The sequence below is a fragment of the Brachycentrus maculatus genome, unplaced genomic scaffold (genome assembly GCF_059751285.1).
Source record: "Brachycentrus maculatus isolate JH-2025_06_01 unplaced genomic scaffold, ASM5975128v1 h1tg000249l, whole genome shotgun sequence".
NCBI lineage: Eukaryota > Metazoa > Arthropoda > Insecta > Trichoptera > Brachycentridae > Brachycentrus > Brachycentrus maculatus.
Genome location: NW_028281000.1, coordinates 113,279 through 131,846, shown reverse-complemented (window position 1 = coordinate 131,846; position 18,568 = coordinate 113,279). Strand labels below are relative to the sequence as shown.

At 28.9% G+C, this 18,568-nt stretch overlaps 1 protein-coding gene across 1 annotated transcript in view; it reads right to left on the bottom strand.

The window, feature by feature from the left end:
* The window catches only part of LOC148306146 (cholecystokinin receptor type A-like), a 109,862-nt gene that overhangs the window by 63,801 nt on the left and 27,493 nt on the right, over positions 1-18,568 (bottom strand). The window contains 2 exon segments of the mRNA XM_088265552.1: positions 10,216-10,398; positions 11,184-11,402. Of these exon segments, the coding sequence (XP_088121678.1) occupies positions 10,216-10,398; positions 11,184-11,402 (402 nt within the window).

Here is an 18,568-nt window from a genome sequence, read left to right as displayed (position 1 = left end):
CTTAAATTGTGCATATATTTTCAAATAAATATAGTTAGTATTTAGTATTTCAACCTTTGGCAGAAATAACTGCCTCAATTCTTTTTGGCATACTTAAAATGCACTGTTTTATCATGTTTTTTATTTCTTCGTCTTCTGACCAAATTTTTTGAATATTTTTTTTTAGACAGTCTACTGTCGGATTTTGAAATGAGTATACCTTATTTTTTAACATGCTCCATACGTTTTCTATAGGATTAAGGTCCGGAGAATTTCCAGGCCAGGGGAGCAAAGGCAGATTTTTGTTAGACAAAAATTTTATTATTGATTTAGCCCGGTGGCAAGGTGCCCCATCCTGCATGAAGGTGTATGGACCTTCTGTTGGGTCGAGTGTATGGTAGAAGGGCAATAAAATTCGTTCGAGGACCTGCTTATAGGAATTTTGGTTCATTGTTCCTTCCACGAAAAACAACGGCCCAGGTAAATTGTTAATAATACATGACCATATCATTGTTGCAGGGGGGTGTTTGATAACTTTTACCACACAGGCCTCATTGTAACGTTCCATTGGTGTTCTCCTGACGAATCGACGGCTCTCTGTCACGGCTTCTAACCGGCACTCATCACTAAAGATGACCTGAAAAATAATGAAAATTTAAGTTTAATTCAAATATATAAGTTTATTTACTCAAATGATATGTTGAAAATTCAATTTAAATAAATACCTTTTTCCAATCATCTACCGAGTAATTTCGATGTAGCCTGGCCCATTTTAATCGATCCGCTTTCATTCGTGGTGTCAATTTTGGTACTTTTAAAGGGCGCCTGCATTTCAGATTTACTTCGTAAAGACGTCGCCTCAGTGTTGATACCGATATATTTATACCCTCTTCTTCCAATTTTATTTTTAATGTTTTTGCTGATGCACTACGGTTTTCTAAGGCACTTTGAACGATTTTTCGATCAGTCCTCGGTGTTGTTTTTCTAATCCTACGACAGTTTTTTCGCCGATTGCTGGTGGCGGGTGACTGATTTTTTATTGATTTTGAAATTCTGTCCACTGTTTGACGAGAAACGTTTTCTTTTTTTGAAATTTCTCTATTAGATAGTATTCCTAATTTCAGTAGCACTATAACACTAGACTTTTTTTCCTCAGAAATGTCTTTACTTTTTCCCATTTTGTCCTTTTCAAAAAAAACACTTGTGTTTACAAAAAAAAAATTATACTTTATGAACTAAAATTAAAAATTAAGTTTTTTTCACAAGACACGATAACTATATAACCTCTCTGAACAAAACAACAACCAGAACTCAAGAAACTTCAGTAATAAATGAGATAGGACTATTTTTTGAACTTTCAACTATCTGTCTACCTGTGCTAATTAGGGACCTTTCTCAGAAAAAGGGTTTGAAATTTTGTAAAGGCTTAAATAATCCAGGTATATTTTACATATTATTGAAGGTAATATACATGATATTAGATGTCAATAGAAAACTTAAAGTATTTATGTAAAATAAATATAATAATCCAAAAGATTTCAGAGTATTCAAAAAAATAATGGGTGGCCCTAATTCATTGAGTAGATACTGTATATATATATATATATATATATATATATACATATATATATATATATATATTTATATATATATATATATATATATATATATATATATATATATATATATATATATATATATATGTATATATATATATATATATATATATATATATATATATATATATATATATATATATATATATATATATATATATTTGGTTTAATTTTCGAAACAAAGTACTTGAATCACTCTCATTTCTCCAGAGACATCTATTGGTAAGATGAAATTTGAGGTAGGTATGTTAATTTGAGGTACATGATTTAAGATTTAAATAACTTTTCATCAATCCAAGATAATTCACATTGTAGGATAGGAGAAGATTTATTTATTTTTTTATAGAAGAATTAGAGTTCTAAATTAGTTACCTGAAAAGGTAGATCATTATAAATTGTAGTTCTCTGCAATTAAGAAGTTTAATGAGACTCTTGTTCGCATGCTGTTAGAATATTAAATAGGCCTGGTTAAGAGAAAGTCGAGATCTGTGGAGATTAATGAAGTGCTCTGGGATTTAAGTGAGATCAATCCTGATTTATAAAACACATATTCAGTACGAAACATATGTATTACAATTTTTTACAGATTAATTTTACAGATTTTTAATTTATTTTTCAGTTATGCCTTATTTTCACAGTTCAAACTGATATGTTTAAATAAAAGATTTATCAAGAATTTCACCTAAATTACGCGAGTATAAGCTTATACATATGTATTCAATTCCATGTACCCTACTTATTAGTGCTAAATATTATTTTTTTGACATCTCATCATAGATGAAGAAGAATATGGAAGTCTAGGCATTTACGGGGCTGACGACCGTCATAGCCTGGTTTAAGTGATCACTTTACACACGTGTAACATTCACCAAATCTTTCCATTATTGACAACTGAAGTTTTCAAACAATTGAAGTTCTGTATATGTGAACCAATTTCGAAACACTGTTCTTGAATCACTACAACTTTACTAGAGACATCTATTGGTGAGATGAAAATAATATGAAAAATAACTCCTGTTATTACGCAGTAGCAAGATGTTAATCGTAGAGCAATGAAATTTATGAGCGTTAGGGAGGTACTTCGTAGTGACTTATATAATATTATCATTACATACTTGTATAATATTAAATCAATGGGTGTTATGAATAAAGGGAGTCGATAAATAAATCAGATTCGTCTTTATTATATGAACCAAGCGAGAAATAACGTTATTCATTCCGTTAGCGATATGATATCTGACCCGACAGCTAGAAGCTATTTTTTTGCCTTGGAATAATATTTAAATATTACGTATCGGAAATCAAATACTATGTAAAGCCTTAATATTATACAAAAAAAAAAGTTCTTATTATTCAACTGCCAAATTTTACTAAAAATATATTTTAGCAATTTTTACACTTAGGAATTTCTGATGAACGTAAATATATTGTGTATTTACATATGTACATGTATATGTCCGCCTCCGTGGTGTAATGGTTGGCGTGTTTAGATTCCGTGCTGGAGGTGCTGGGTTTGATTCCCAGGGGAGATGAAAATAAATATTGGTGATTTTACACTCTAATATTTATTTATTACATATTTCCCTGTACTGGTTACAGACGTCGCGACGCGTCGTTCACTTCATGTGAGTAAAAATGAAGACAATACTGCATCAATACGATGCAGTGCCCTATGCACCATTGGGTGAGTTAAGGTAATGTATAATTTTTCGTTAAATTTGTTACGTGGATATTACAAATGTATAATTTAAAATTATTCCTTGATTAGTTTCACGTTCTTTAGTTCGAAACTTTCTTGTCATAATATTATTTGTGTATGAAGTAAGAGGGTAGGTAATTCGAAAAGAAATGTAAAAGTCATAAGAAAAGTAAAAAAAAACTTAAAACAATTTAACGACACTTTCCTCAAGTAAGCTGTAATATTGTATGAAGAAAGTTGGTAAAAGGAAGGGTCGCATTTAAGATTTAATAGGTTTTACTTTGGAAACTCAATACCATTAATATACAGGGTGATCTACTGGAAGGAGCATTTATTTTGATTTTAGTATAATCGTAAACCTACACATACTGATACAGTCATTCCAGCTGATTCCATTCATCCCATTTCACATAAAATAGCCAGTTTCCATTCATTATTAAATAGACTAATTAATATCGTGAATTAAACACAATTAAACTTATAGCAAAAAACAACGGGTATAATAGCGCGCTAAAAGATAAAATGTTCAAAAAATAAAATAAAAATACATACATTCAGCTTCTAATAATGATTCAATTAAAAATAAGTCTTGGCGGATTTTTTTTTTACACTGGTTCAATAACTAAAAATATTTCGAAAATCTTACCCTCCCATATCCACCCTGCATATTATACAAATAATAGTTTACATAAAATCATTGATTAGTCAAAATCGAAAATAGATATATTACAAAAAAAAGTGGTATCTATGAAATTTCGTGTGGAGATTGTAATAAAAAATATATAGGCCAAACCGCGAGAAATTTAATGATTAGAAAAGAACATCGTAGCGGTCTTGTTAGTAATTATTTTTCGGAATTTGCAAATCACGTAATAGATACAAATCACTCATTCCACTCTCATAATTTAAAATTATTACACCTTGTTCCACATAAAGGTCAAATTAGGAATTATTTAGAAAAATTTGAAATTCAAAAAAATCTAAATTCTAATAATAATTTAATTAACAATATATTGTTTCAAAATTCTTAACCTTTGCTTTCCATTTTTCCTTTGTTTTCAAACTCCGCCCCTTGACTAACCCCCTCCCCCTAACATTTCCCTCTCCTTATTTATAGAACAATTTTAAATTTTAGTTATTATTCAGACCTCACGATGGAAGTTAAGCTTCCGAAACTAGTAGTCATTAATAAACTCAAGTGGTACAAAACTATCAACATTGTCTTGTATTGTATTTAAATGAGCCATAGAATGTCGTATGTTATATTTCATAGGGTATAACTACCGTCCTTGAAACAAAGAAATTCGCAATTTGCAATTCGCGAAAAAATTCGCGAACGTCTGTTCCCATTTTCATAATGAGTCTCAAATTTGTGCTCATGGTATTTTTACGTATATTAAGATATGGAATAGGTAGACATATACGAAACTATCAATTTTTAATTCTTGTTTCAAAAAATTTCTTTTTAGCATTCTGAATCAAATAATGTCCACCACCGTCGTGTAGTATGTATTGATAGCGTATGTTTACCATGCTGGAAGTTCCTGGTTCGATCTCAGTTGTATTAAAAATTAATATTGGTAATTTTTCACTCATGTACTTATTTAGACAAGAGCCGTAGCGTGGTTGGTTAGACGCTCGACTGCGGAAATGGCGTCGCGGGTTCGATAAATATTTATTTTCAATTAGTCAGGGTGCTTGTGAAGTTTTCATATCTACTTATCTTATTCTAACTATCCTACTTACAGACAACTCTTTAAATTTATAATACAAAGACAATAATTTATTTTAAAATTTAAATAAAAAATATCTATCATTACCGATCAATTTAATACTACGTTGATGTGAATCAGAACCCTAGCATCATTTGGGGCTGATAACGTTTAAAAGAAGAAGAATCTAATAGTACAAAGTAAACGCTTTAAATGTTAATTTAATTAAAGCATCAAAAATGATTATTTTATAATATGAGTATATAACACATATACTCGTAAAGGTACCTTTAAAAGTAATCTGATGGACTGTAAGACTGATGTCGTAAATGGGAGTTTTTTTCAGGACATTCTGAATGACGCTTTTAAGGGTTGTGTTGACCCAAGTCAGGAGCTTTTCACTCATTACGAACAAAAGGTCAGCAGGTTCGCATTTCAACATTGTTTTATGTACATTTCAAACTGTGCGTCGTATTATACGACATTTAACCAACCCTTAAAATAATTCACTATCGTTTTCGTTCCAATGTTTTATGAAATAATGAAATTATTGCGGGGTTTTTTTTAACTGAAATAAATAAGATGATAAAGTAAACTTCTTAACTTTTTTATCTTAACCAAAATTACAGATCCACTAGAAAGTATTTTTTAAGCAATGGAAGTTTGTGCTTTTGTATCTTCGTAGAATTAGTCGGGGTAATTCTGAGGATATGATGAAAGCTGACGGGCATTAAGAATATATGTATTCTTGTTTTGTAAACTGTACATACGTAATCCCACTATCTGTCTTTTTATCGTTTTTCTCTTTATTTCATGGTATTTCTCATGAAATATTTATTGTGTTTAAAAAAAAAACATAACTTTATTTCACTTGAAATGGGGACTTATATAATTAGTTGGGCAATGCATTAAAAAATGAATTGTGCAAAAAAAGTAACATTTAAAAAAGAGCTAAAAATCAGTTTACTCTCATGTAAATCATTAATTTATTTTCTATGTAATACAAAAATTATTCACCACCTCTTTTCAGCAAAATACTTAATAAATTGTCCTTAAAATAAGGATGAAATAAGCCATTTTTGAAGAAGAAAATGAGTCGCAAATTGTATAATGTATAAGGGTTTGAAAATATGAAGGATGAAAAAGTCTGAAAGCATTTAAAAATAATTTTTTTAAATTTATTATTAGATTAAAACCAATATTTTTAGCTTTTCCACTTTTTTTATTTGACCAGCGACCGGGTTTCGTCGTTACCGACATCATCAGACTGGTCACTGTCTGACATCATCACCAGTGGAAAAGCTAAAAATATTGGTTTTAATCTAATAATAAATTAAAAATGCAATTCCATCACGAAGTGTCAGTGGATAATATAAATCTATAAATAAATGTTTTGTTTATTAGAAGAAGATGTAAATATGTATTTGATGTTAATTAAGTATAAAAAATTGTTTGTTTTGAATGTAATATAAGCAAACAAAATAAAAATGAATTAAATATATGTACAATTTGATAACGCTAACATTTTTTATTTCAATGTGCTAGAAATATTCGTATTCTAGAAAATCAGAATTAAGTTTTAACCGATTGAAGAATTGGTTAATAAACCGTAGCCCAAAGTCTTTCGTTATTTTACCCCTTCCAAAAAAAAAGAGAGTACGAAATGTTGTAAGAGTATACAGCTTCTCATAAAAGACTGATCTGTGCTATAAATTTTCTAGCAACTGGAAGTACATACCTCAAATTTACTATAGCAATTTCTCATAAAACTTTTTTTTATATTTTTACCTAAAACGTAACTCTAGAGTACCTATTTTTAGAATTTAATACAAAATTTAAATTTTTCACATGTCAACATAAATGAAAAAAAAATTGGAAGCTTATGTGAATATGGAGGGGAAAAAAGTAAATATATTTAAAAAATGTGTATATATATATATATATATATATATATATTTATATATATATATATATATATATATATATATATATATATATAAATATATATATATATATATATATATATATATATATATATATATATATATATATATATATATATATATATATATATATATATAAATATATATATATATATATATATATATACATATATATATATATTTATAAATATATATATATATATATATATATATATATATATATATATATATATATATATATATATATATATATACATATACATACATGCATATATTTATAGGGCTCATGGCTTATCATATGCTGGTTTAGTGATCACTCACAACGTGTAACATTCACCATCCCATCCATGATTGACAACAACATCAATATATGTATATTGATCAAAATCGTAACACAGTATGCCCGAGTTCACAATAGCTATCTATGGTGGCTTTAAGGCTTCAATTAAGCAGGAAAAAAATATCCGTTTAATAGAGTTTTTCTAAACTCAATCTGTGATTGGATTTTGAAAACTTTTTTTTATCAGAGATTGATCATATATGACTTGCAAGATTTGAATATTGTGGTTGTCAACCATGGTTAAAATGGTGAATATTTTTGAAAGCCTTTGACAGATCGTAAGCCCTGTAAATAACCAAAGTTCCATATTCTTCTTTATGCATGTTGAGGTGTAAAAAATGTAAAATAACTCCTAAGTGGGTGAAACCCAGATTTGTAAACTAGTAATTGGACACACTTAAAATGTTGTGAACAAAAATTTTGACTGAAGCGATTGCTAGAATATCACAATACACGGCGTTAAAAAGCTAAATCCAAGGCAGAATAAAACTACGAATTTTCGCTAAGGCAAGCTACAGGTTTGGCGTCTAAATGCAAACCAGTTTTCATCCGTAAACGGTATGCAAAGCTCGTTCGTGTAGATAATCTTTCAGAAACTTACGTAAATAGTATTATACTATACATGCCTGCTTCGTATCGCGCTTACTCGTGTAAACTAATATTAGACTACTCAACTAAATAAGAGCGTAGTTTTCGCACAACAAAACTCACTTAAAGTTTTGATACCCAATATTTGCTCAATTTTCTGTGCGGATAAGTAGGCACACGTAGCCTGAGTTTTATGTCAAATAGTCTGAAGAAACCATTATTTTGTTTATCACTTTTTGAGATCTTGAATCATGGCAAATAACTTACTATTACCCCGCTTTGTATGTTTTTCAGTTATATAAAATAAACATTTTTTCTTAAATGATTTTTTTTGTTTATTTTTTCAGTTTTTTGTAAGGGAATGTTATTAATTTTGAATATTAAAATGTATTTAATGTTTTAGAATCTAATAAACCCTGATGATGACAAGGTTCTTGTTGAAACCGGTAGGTTAAAATGTACTTATAAAAAAAATTGGTTTAAAAAAAGTTGTTTAATATTATAAAGTTTTTTTTTAATAAAAAAAATTCATTACAAGTGATGCGCAATGATTTTTTATTCTTCTTCATCTTCTTCAAACCCCTATTTGCATCCCTATGGTGCATAAGGCACAAACGCAGTTTTATCTTGATCGTTAACAAATGAAGGAACGGTGATCAGCCCTCCGTTTCAGGTATCAGTCCAGGATAATATTGAATAAATATTACAGTAATAAAATCAGTCATATTTATTTGACCCCCCTCCTAGGAATCAAACCTGGGACTTTCAGAACGGTAGCTGAGCGTGCTGTCCATTACACTACGGATGCATAGATTTATTAAATCACAAACAAACAAAATGTTGTTTTGGAGATGCCCAGCAATGCCACCAGTGACAACAAGGAGATCGGCATCACCCCCCACAATCTGCAGTTGACTATCCACAATGACGAAAGCTCAAAAAGCTGCTCTCTGGCGCTACTATCGCTCAGGGAGGCATCCTGCCCAACATCTTGGCCATGCTCCAGCCCAAGAAGACCGAGAAGAAGGCGCAATAATACGGCGGCTCCACTTTCCCACCTTCAGACTCAGCAGATTGACGACGTTTTTCATTATTATTTTTTTTATATTTCATTATCATTTTTGTATCATAATCCATATATGCATTGTATAAGCGCCCTTGAGGTAGTATTTTACGAAAATGGCGCTACATAAATCATCCAAAACTATTATTAATTTTATCTTATCTCTTAAACAGAATCATCCTTAATCCGATGGATCGCCAAAAAAACAAGAATATTTAAATCCTTTAAGGTAGTAAACAAGCCACATAGTATTTGATCACTTCAAAGCGCTAGTCATTTAATTTAAAATTTGATAACGTTAAGATAATTTGGTCATTAATCCAGATTCGGTGTTTTGACAAATTAAGTCTTAAATTTTGTAATGTCACGTTACTTGCCAATTTCTGAAGAAATTATTATTCTTAAAGTAATCGATTTTTTTTCACAATATCGGTTTACTCAGAACATTGCACCTTATTGGGCACTAAATAAATGTTCTCGACTTAAGTGCACGTCAGTGACAAAATAAAATGTGAAACATCCATTAAATATAGATATAATTTGTCGGTCAGTTTGATAGAAGTTACCAGATTACTAGCAAAATGTGAAAATTCTAAAACAATACCTATTGGATTGCGCAGAACTGAGCATAAATGCGACTACGTCAGGAAAACAAAAGATCATATACCTACGTGCTTTATCATGAAGTAAAAAAGTAACTGAAAAATCTCTTCACCTTTTCTCAGTAAAAATCTTTGATTTTATGTTAATCCTTTCAACGATCAGCTGAACCTTTAGAATAATGTTTGTGCTTATTATCGTCTGAAACTGAAATTATTCCGCGTGGGATATTTTCTCCCCTTTACTTTCAACATCACAGTAATCAATATTTATGCGAAATGGATCATTCGTTGAATTTAAATAATATGATTAAGAGTAAACAACGCTCCTTTTATCCGTATTATCTTCTCAGTATTATATAAAAACCTTGAAAACGATTTCTCCAAAAAATACATTAGTTTCAATAATGACATAAAAGCACGTGTTTACGACAAGTTAGTTTTTTGTTAAAATGATGTTTACATTGTATAATTTCATCATCTTTTATTATTTGTACTAATGTAAGTTATTTAAATCGTCCTTCCTCAATCATTTCAATAAGTGTTTTTGAGTGGTTATAGAGTGGATTTGTAACAATTTGTTTACTCCCAGTATTTCCAGTACTTAAAATACTTATTTGTTTATTTGAAACTTCAATCAGTTTTTACTCGTAGGTGAAATTTTATGTTTACTTACTTTGTCTTTGGCACGAAGAATTGTGTTTAATTTCTCTCTGCAATCCTTTCCACAGTTTACTGACGATGAGAGAGTACGCCAGGCTCATGATGATTAAAGGCAGTAGAAGGAGAGTGCAGTCGAGGAACAGATTGTAAGCCCTCTCGGATCCCACACTCGGCCATTCTTCGCGGCACTTAAATCCTGTGAAAAAATATTAAATAATTTTAGAATGTAAAATATATTTGAGAATTTTTATGCAGAAAATTGATTTACTTTGTGGACTTTAACAAGATTAATTTTATAGGATTCAACTGAAATAATCATAATTTTCTATTTAAAAAATTAAATACTTACATAGTACCACTTAATGTGTTTTATTTCATTATACGCGACTAGTTTCGAAAACTACAGTTGTAGTCAACTACAGGTGAAAAATAAAACTGACGAGCATAAAACAATATTACATATGTATATATTATGTATATATATATATATATATATATATATATATATATATATATATATATATATATATATATATATATATATATATATATATATATATATATATATATATATATATATATATATATATATATATATATATATATATATATATATATATATATATATATATATATATACATGATATAATTCCGGTTTATATATCAATGAAAATAAAAGGTAGACGTTTTACAACGCTTTTTACTTGAAAGTTGCTCCAACGGCAAAAATCTTAATGAACCAATTCAAAGGAAAGTATTTCACTTATACCCTCTCAAGTTCTCGCATGGGTTAAATGAGAATTGTTCTCCCATGAATGCAAAATTAACCTTCATCGTGGTTTGACGTCAGATTATTTGTCGTAAATAAGGAATAAAAAGCGTGCAAATAAAATTCTTTACCACCCGACAGTTAGTTATGCAATATTGCGTAGAGTAAAGTTAATATATACCGAAATTATTTTTCTCACGAACTCAATCAACTGGGTAGTTTTTACGAACCTCGGCCTCTCATTGCCTTCAGGGTTGAGACACACAGTATAGGGATGGTCCATGACAGGCTGGCTATCCATACCACAGCGATCATCTTGTAGGCATGAAACTGGGTTTGCCACCTTCTGGACTTCAGGGGTCTGCAGATGGCGAAGTATCTTTCCAAAGATATCGCCACCAGGGTCCAGACTCCAACCGAAACAGAAACAGCTGGAAAGAACAAATAATTTTAAATTGTACAAACATTTATTTAAATTTAAAAAAATGCTTAATACTAGTGTTATTGACTGAGTAAAACCTAAATTTAAAAAATATAGATTTTAACACAACGTGATTGCCGAATTAATAAATGAAATTTGAAAAAAAATGAAGAATCATATAGTTGAAGTAAAACTGAATGCATAAATCCAACTTAGTATGTTGGTTTTTTTTATAAATTAATTAATCAATCAGCTGACGTTCCGAGACAAATTTCCGCTGAAATAAAAAACAACAAATCAAAACTCATGACAGTCAAACAACTGAACGCTAAAAACAACCATATATTATACACGCATTTAAAAATTACTCACATGAATCACAAGAAAACACTCCTAGCTAAACGATATATAAATTCACTAAGTACGTACTACATGTAAACATTGAACCACGATCCCATACGCTGAAACATATTTTTTAAATCCAGTATATACCGCGTTTAGTCAATAAAAAGGTTGAGTTATTTAGTAAAGCTCATTTTCAATTTGGATTTTACTTAGTAAATACCACTTTTTCTTAAAGTCTACTGTGACATATATTTCGATGCATTCCGCGTCATTTTCAAACACCGTATGTTGTTTGATAGGTTTTACTACAAAGTGACTTCCGAATAAATTAATGAAATTAATAAAACACATTTGATTTACTTGCTCAAACCATCTCACAACACCTTTCTTAATTATATTGATAATGTTTATCTCATTATGCCTTGTATTCATTCTTCATACCACCGTTTGAAACAATAAATTAACCTTAAATTTTTTATTTGTAATTAATTAATTAAGTAAAAAATCATGATTTGAATAAACCTTAAGGATTTAAATTCGCGATATTACGGTTTCACTAATATTTGTATGTATATTTTTACTTTTTTACATATTAAAGACTTGAATAATACCACATATTCGGTTTAATTTCATTACACAAAACTAGTTTCAAAAACAACTTTAGTTTTCAAAACAAGTCATGTATAATTCAATAAAACTCAGTAAGTGGTATTTCAAAAGTGTTTAAAATAATCAACATGTCATTGTACAAAGTTAATGCCGATTCAATATTTTTTAATGGCGTCGTGGCAGATCATGTAAAATATATACATAAGTATAAAAAATATATCATCATGAAAACCATAGTATGGATATAAAATTGTTCATCCGAAAACTGGTTACTGAGATTCTGACCACGTTGTTCTTACATTGTTTAAGTTATTTGTATCACCACAACGTAACGTTAAGAAAGAACATGTCAAGTACAGAAAACTGGGAACAATAAAACTGCTACAATTTCATTCTAGTTGACTCACTATTATCTCTTCCGTTATCATTTCTATACCATATATCCCTCGTCTTATGATGTCTTGAAATAACAAACTTACTGTTGTTATTTATGTTTTACCTTAAAAAATTAAGACTTAAATTTCCCAAAAATAGAATTGAATATTATAGATAATTTATTTTCAAACTCAAAGTAAAATAATAAATTTATAATAAAAATGCAATAAATAATATTAAAATTAATGCAACCAATATTTTGTAACAATAAGCTACAATTAAATGTATATAAATTTATCGTTAAAAATGCAGCAATGAGAAAGTTTAGAAGGCAATCTAAATCTAATTAATATTTTCATATTATTCACAATATTTTGAGTGTGTCCAAATATTCAGGCGATTAGGGAAATTCATGCTTTTCCCAGTATGTAAAATAATCCGGGTTTAGATCATGTTTACTAATAAAATGGATCTCTAGAAAGAGATGAATCTGCAAGTCGGCACAAATAAAATTGCTTTTGTATTTGGGAGAAACGTTTAACTATTTACCTTACTCGAAATTTTCTCATCATTTTACTTATAATTTTATATCAGTTTTCAAATCACAAATTCCATTTCCTTTAAATAATAATCCTTAAATAATTCATGGACAATGATAGCGAGAAAGGATTTTATAAGATAATCATAAGAACAGATTTCACCAATCTCACAAAACAAACAAAAAGACTAAAATTTAAAATTGCATTTTAATAACTTTGTTTTAATTTAATTATTAAAATTCTATTATTTGACTTGTTGAAATGACTGATTTTAGTGGAATAATCAACAAAGTCCATTTTTCAACATTCGAAAAGGAGAGGGAAAACGTTTTGTTAATATTTTATTTAACTACAATCTGCAATAGTTAAAGCACTTTCAATTAAATTCAGTGGCCTGATAAATAACAAATTTCTCATAAATAACTAATTGTAATTTTCAAATAATTATTTAAATTTAATAGCTCTTTTAAGTTAAAGGAGTGCTGTAAGCTAAGATTGACATTTAAACGTTACACGACACAACAAAATTTGTTTTTTAATTTGTAAAAAGTAGTGACTCAGGAAACATATCCATCAAATGTTTAGCGATTTTAATCAACATTTTTTATTGTTTATTGTATATTGATAAAAATAAATGATTATTTGTTAGACGTAGAACATATATTATATTCATCTAAGTATATTTTTTATTGCATTTTTATCACAATAATAAATGGGTTTATCAATAAATAGATGTTTTTTCAAGGGATGACATATTTTACTCTTATCCCGTTGAATAAATCAAAATGGAGGCCGTCTGAAATTTTAATTTTAATATTTTGAAATGGGGGAAACCAGATTTTGATCAATTTACTTTAAGGTTTTCAGGATGGAAGCCTTTTTGGATTTTTATATTTTTATTTTTTTAATGATAACAAAAACGTGTTCTTACGTCTCTTGACGCATGACAACCCTTATCTTATTCTGATACCTATGGTTTATGGTACATATATTAAACGGAATATGGACAATAAACAAAAAAAACTACTGGAGATAGGTTCTGGCCGGAACTGACAAAATAAATCCTACACAACTATGTTAAACGATTAAAAACATGTGGCTACTATCGTATTTTGGCAAATATGTCCAAAAATTATGGCAATGGTACGCATTTGGTATGGAGACAAAAAATAAAGATAGACGTCACTGGCAAGTTTTTTTTATTTATCAATGCACTCTTTTCATTACTTAATTAAAACATATTTAAGAAAATGACGTTATTAGAAAGATGAAGACAAGATAAAGGTAGGGAGGATTTACTAAATTATTTTTGGACATTCTTAAAATTTGTCAAATTTTAAACAGATTTCTAGAATAAAAACATGTGTGTTCTAGTTTTTGTTTTCATTTAATGGTCTCAAGGGGAAACGGAGAGTGCGATCTACTCACATTTTAGTGTCCTTCCGGCGAGACATCAAAACAAAGCTTTTGCAAACGGTACGGTCGTAAATTTTTCCTTACTTTATCATTTCACTGGGCTTTTAGTCATAAAGTCAGGCAGGAAAATTCATTGAAGAGAGACGGAAAGCTTAAAAAAGACCGTGAAAAGGTATTTTTGTATAACCTTTTAAAATTATACAATTGTAAATTACGTATTCGTGTTTACAGACGAACTCGTTTAACCATTTTTCAAACGGATTCAAATTAAACTTCCAGAAGAATTATTAGAATGGAAGTAATTCAAATGCTATTTTATCATCAACAATATTATTTTATGATCTCGTTCATTCATAATTTCCGATTTATGTTTTATTCTACATTTTTATAATATTAAGTCTTGGGTTTATTTCTGTTTCCTTTTAAATGTTTTTTTTTTATCCTTTTAAATGTTTAACCATCAAGAGTTTTTGATGCCAAAATACAATTAATTAGCAAATAAATGTAAATTTATTTCAATTCTTTTAAAATTGTTTTGTTTAACTGACAGTTCTTATTAGAACTTTATTTTACTCCTTTTATAACTTAATTAAAAACAAGTCTTGCGCACTAAAACCGTCTTATCGTAAAAATGGAATTCAAATTTCCAAAACATCAATAACCGTATGTGTTTGTAAAAAAAAAGTTGGGATTTTTTAAATGAAAAACCTACAAATTCCTTTACTAGTCGATTTTAACTATACAACTAATACCTTATTAATTTTAACAAAAAATAACGTAGAATTTTAGATTACTAAATGCTGTATGTTTTTTTCACTCTAATATTTATTAAATACATATTACCCTGATCTGGTACCTGAAGCGGAGGGTTGATCATCTTTCCTTTACCATAACACTGCATCGATGCGATGCTGTACCCTTTGCACCATAGGGTGTGGATAAGGGTTAGAAGAAATGTTGTATATTTATTTATTAAAGATGACTCACTTCCCGTTTTTTACGGCTTGTGTCAAAATTTCTGATTGATTAATTAATCAACCACTTTTGTTTTATCGGCTATTGGAAATATGCGAACGGGTGATTTTGAAATCAACTCGATTAAGATTGCCACTTTTACTGATTCACTTTTACCAATTTGTTATATCTTCTTAGATATTCGTAGTTATATGTATAATTCGTATTATGTGTCAATCATTTTTGATCACGCCACATCTGATTGCGAATAACTTTTTAATTTTGAATTCGTTATTCTGATTGAGTTAAAAAGCAACAAAGATTGACATTATTATTATTGATTAACGCAACACTATAAGCGTAATTGTATTTTTTTCATTCATTCAGCAATGTAATATACATACTTGAAAGGGTTGAAAAATTTAAAAACAGTATGAAAAGAAAAACGTAAATAAAACGAAAACAAATTTATAAAAAATGTAACAAAATTAACTAATTTATGTTAAATCGTACACAAAAATATATAAAACGGCTTACAATGGATTATCATAAAATCATTAATTTGACGTGTTGTTTTATATCATAGGTGTCTCAACTTGAGACGAGGCTTCTTTCGTTTATACGAAAAAAGATAAAACCCTGAGCATCGCAGGGCTTACGATTCAGACTAATATCTTATTTCGTATAAAAACGAATGTCAATTTATTTCAAGTTATATATTGATATATCATCCGTCGGGTAAATAATACAGTGTCTGATGTGCATGTGATTGTTAGTGGATAAACAATATTTTATATTTTTCATATTGTAAAATTTAAGTGTCTGACATTCATCGCGTTAGAGAGGTTTAATGTTGTCGTAAACAACTTCTTTTTGTTTATCAGTATATATTATTTTATCATATTTAAAAACGAGAATGTAATGTTTAATTATTGTGACTATCACGTTAAATTATCAAATTTAATCCATGTTTTTTTTTTAATTACAATAACGGTTTCTAAAACAAAGGAAACGCTTGCATTGTTTTTTTTCCGAGATTTTTCCCGCATCCATGAAATTTCAATCATTTTAGTAAAAAGGTAAAATGTTTTATTTGCAATACAATGCAGGAATCACGTTGAAAATATTGTTTTGTTAAAAAAATACGGGCCTTGAATAACGTGAAAAACGGAAAATTAAGTTTAATTATTAATTTTCCCTGCAGGTATCAAATGAAAATATGTGGAATCTTTTATTCGTAAATGTTAAAATGTTGGAACATAACGTAAGGTTCAAAAAATAAATCCTAACAAGGATGTGAATAAAAGTACATATACGCGGGAAATTACTGCAGACGGGAATTCGATGGGTGGTAGACTAAATTATTACACGGAATGTATTTTTTTATATATAGAAGTCTGCGTATATTTACAACGCTTATGACCTGTCATAGGCTGGTAAAGTGATCACTTTAAACACGTGCGACATTTACCATTCTACCCATGATTGAAACTCTTAGATAAATGAATAAATCTCATGACACAGTATTTATGAGTTCACAACAGCCATCTTTGTCGGATTGAAAAAGCTTTTATTAAGCAGAGATTTATTTATTGGTATGCAAGATTCAAACCCTGGATTTTTTTACATTCTGGGAAACGCCTGAAAACATGAAAAAAACTTCTTTTTTGTTTATAATTTGTCCAGTTATTTTTACACACAATATACTGAGTGTGTGCAAATACAAATTTGGTATTTCTCCACTCAAGAGTTATTTTTACTTTATATAGATGAAGAAGAATATGGAAATATATGAACACGGTTAAATTATAAGGTTTTTAATGATTTCATATTCTTTTTCATCTATGTTGAGATGTCAAAAAAAAAATACTTCAAAAAAGGAGGAAACTCTGATTTGTGAAGAAGAACGCATTGAAATAGTGTTTATAATTTTTTTATTAACATAATTTGTACACATTCATTTAAAGAACAATATTTATTTTGCAGAGAGCCACCAAGCAACCTTGTGCATCTTGTCGATGGAGTTCTTTTTGCCTACATTTTTTTTGTTTTTAACTATTTTAACCTAATATACAAACAAAAAAGACAGAAAAATTAAGGATATAAACTATTTGTCTTCAAAGTTCAAGTTCAATCAAATTACTCATTTTTGAGAGAACTTCGCTTAGCTCTTTATTAAAAGTGTAACAGTTCACTTGAAATTTAGGTTTGGAAAGTTAATTGTATTTAATTTTAAATTTTCATATTAATTTGAAATTTAATTTTCGAATCATTTGTGCTAAAGTTTGTCGCGGACCGGATAAATTCAACTGGCCCGAAGGCCGGATCTACCCCGCGGGGAGGATTTTCCTCACCATTGCTAAATACTGTAAACTGTAGATGCTTCTTAATTAATATTGCTTTATGTTTAGAGTTCAAAGAAAAATCATTTAAGAATTTTAGAAATGAAAAAAATCTATCCTAATTAATTATTATTTTCAACATTCCAAGTCTAAAAGGAGAAACCGTTAAAAAAAACAGTAATTCTTCAACAATTTAAGGGTAAAAATTACTTGAATCTAAAGTTCATCTTTGAGATACCATAATGCAATACCAAAAAATTCTATAGATTTTTAAATATTTGGGAAACAAATACTTTTATAACCTTCTTTCAGGTTGTAGACATTAAAATGCTTAAAAACAATAAATAATAAGTGTAAGTCCTTCACCGAGCACATGATCTTAGTCTCTGTATTGGAGAGAACAGCGTAACGAATTTTAAGATTACCGAAGTAGAAATGTCTAGAAAATTAGTTAAAAAAATATTGTATCTTTATAAAATAAATAAAAATTGCACCAAAAGTCAACAAAGTCGAGTCAGGGTTTAATTGCTGGATAATACATATTTTGAACTTCGGTCATCGACAATTTGATTACCGAAATCAAGGGATGACGGAAA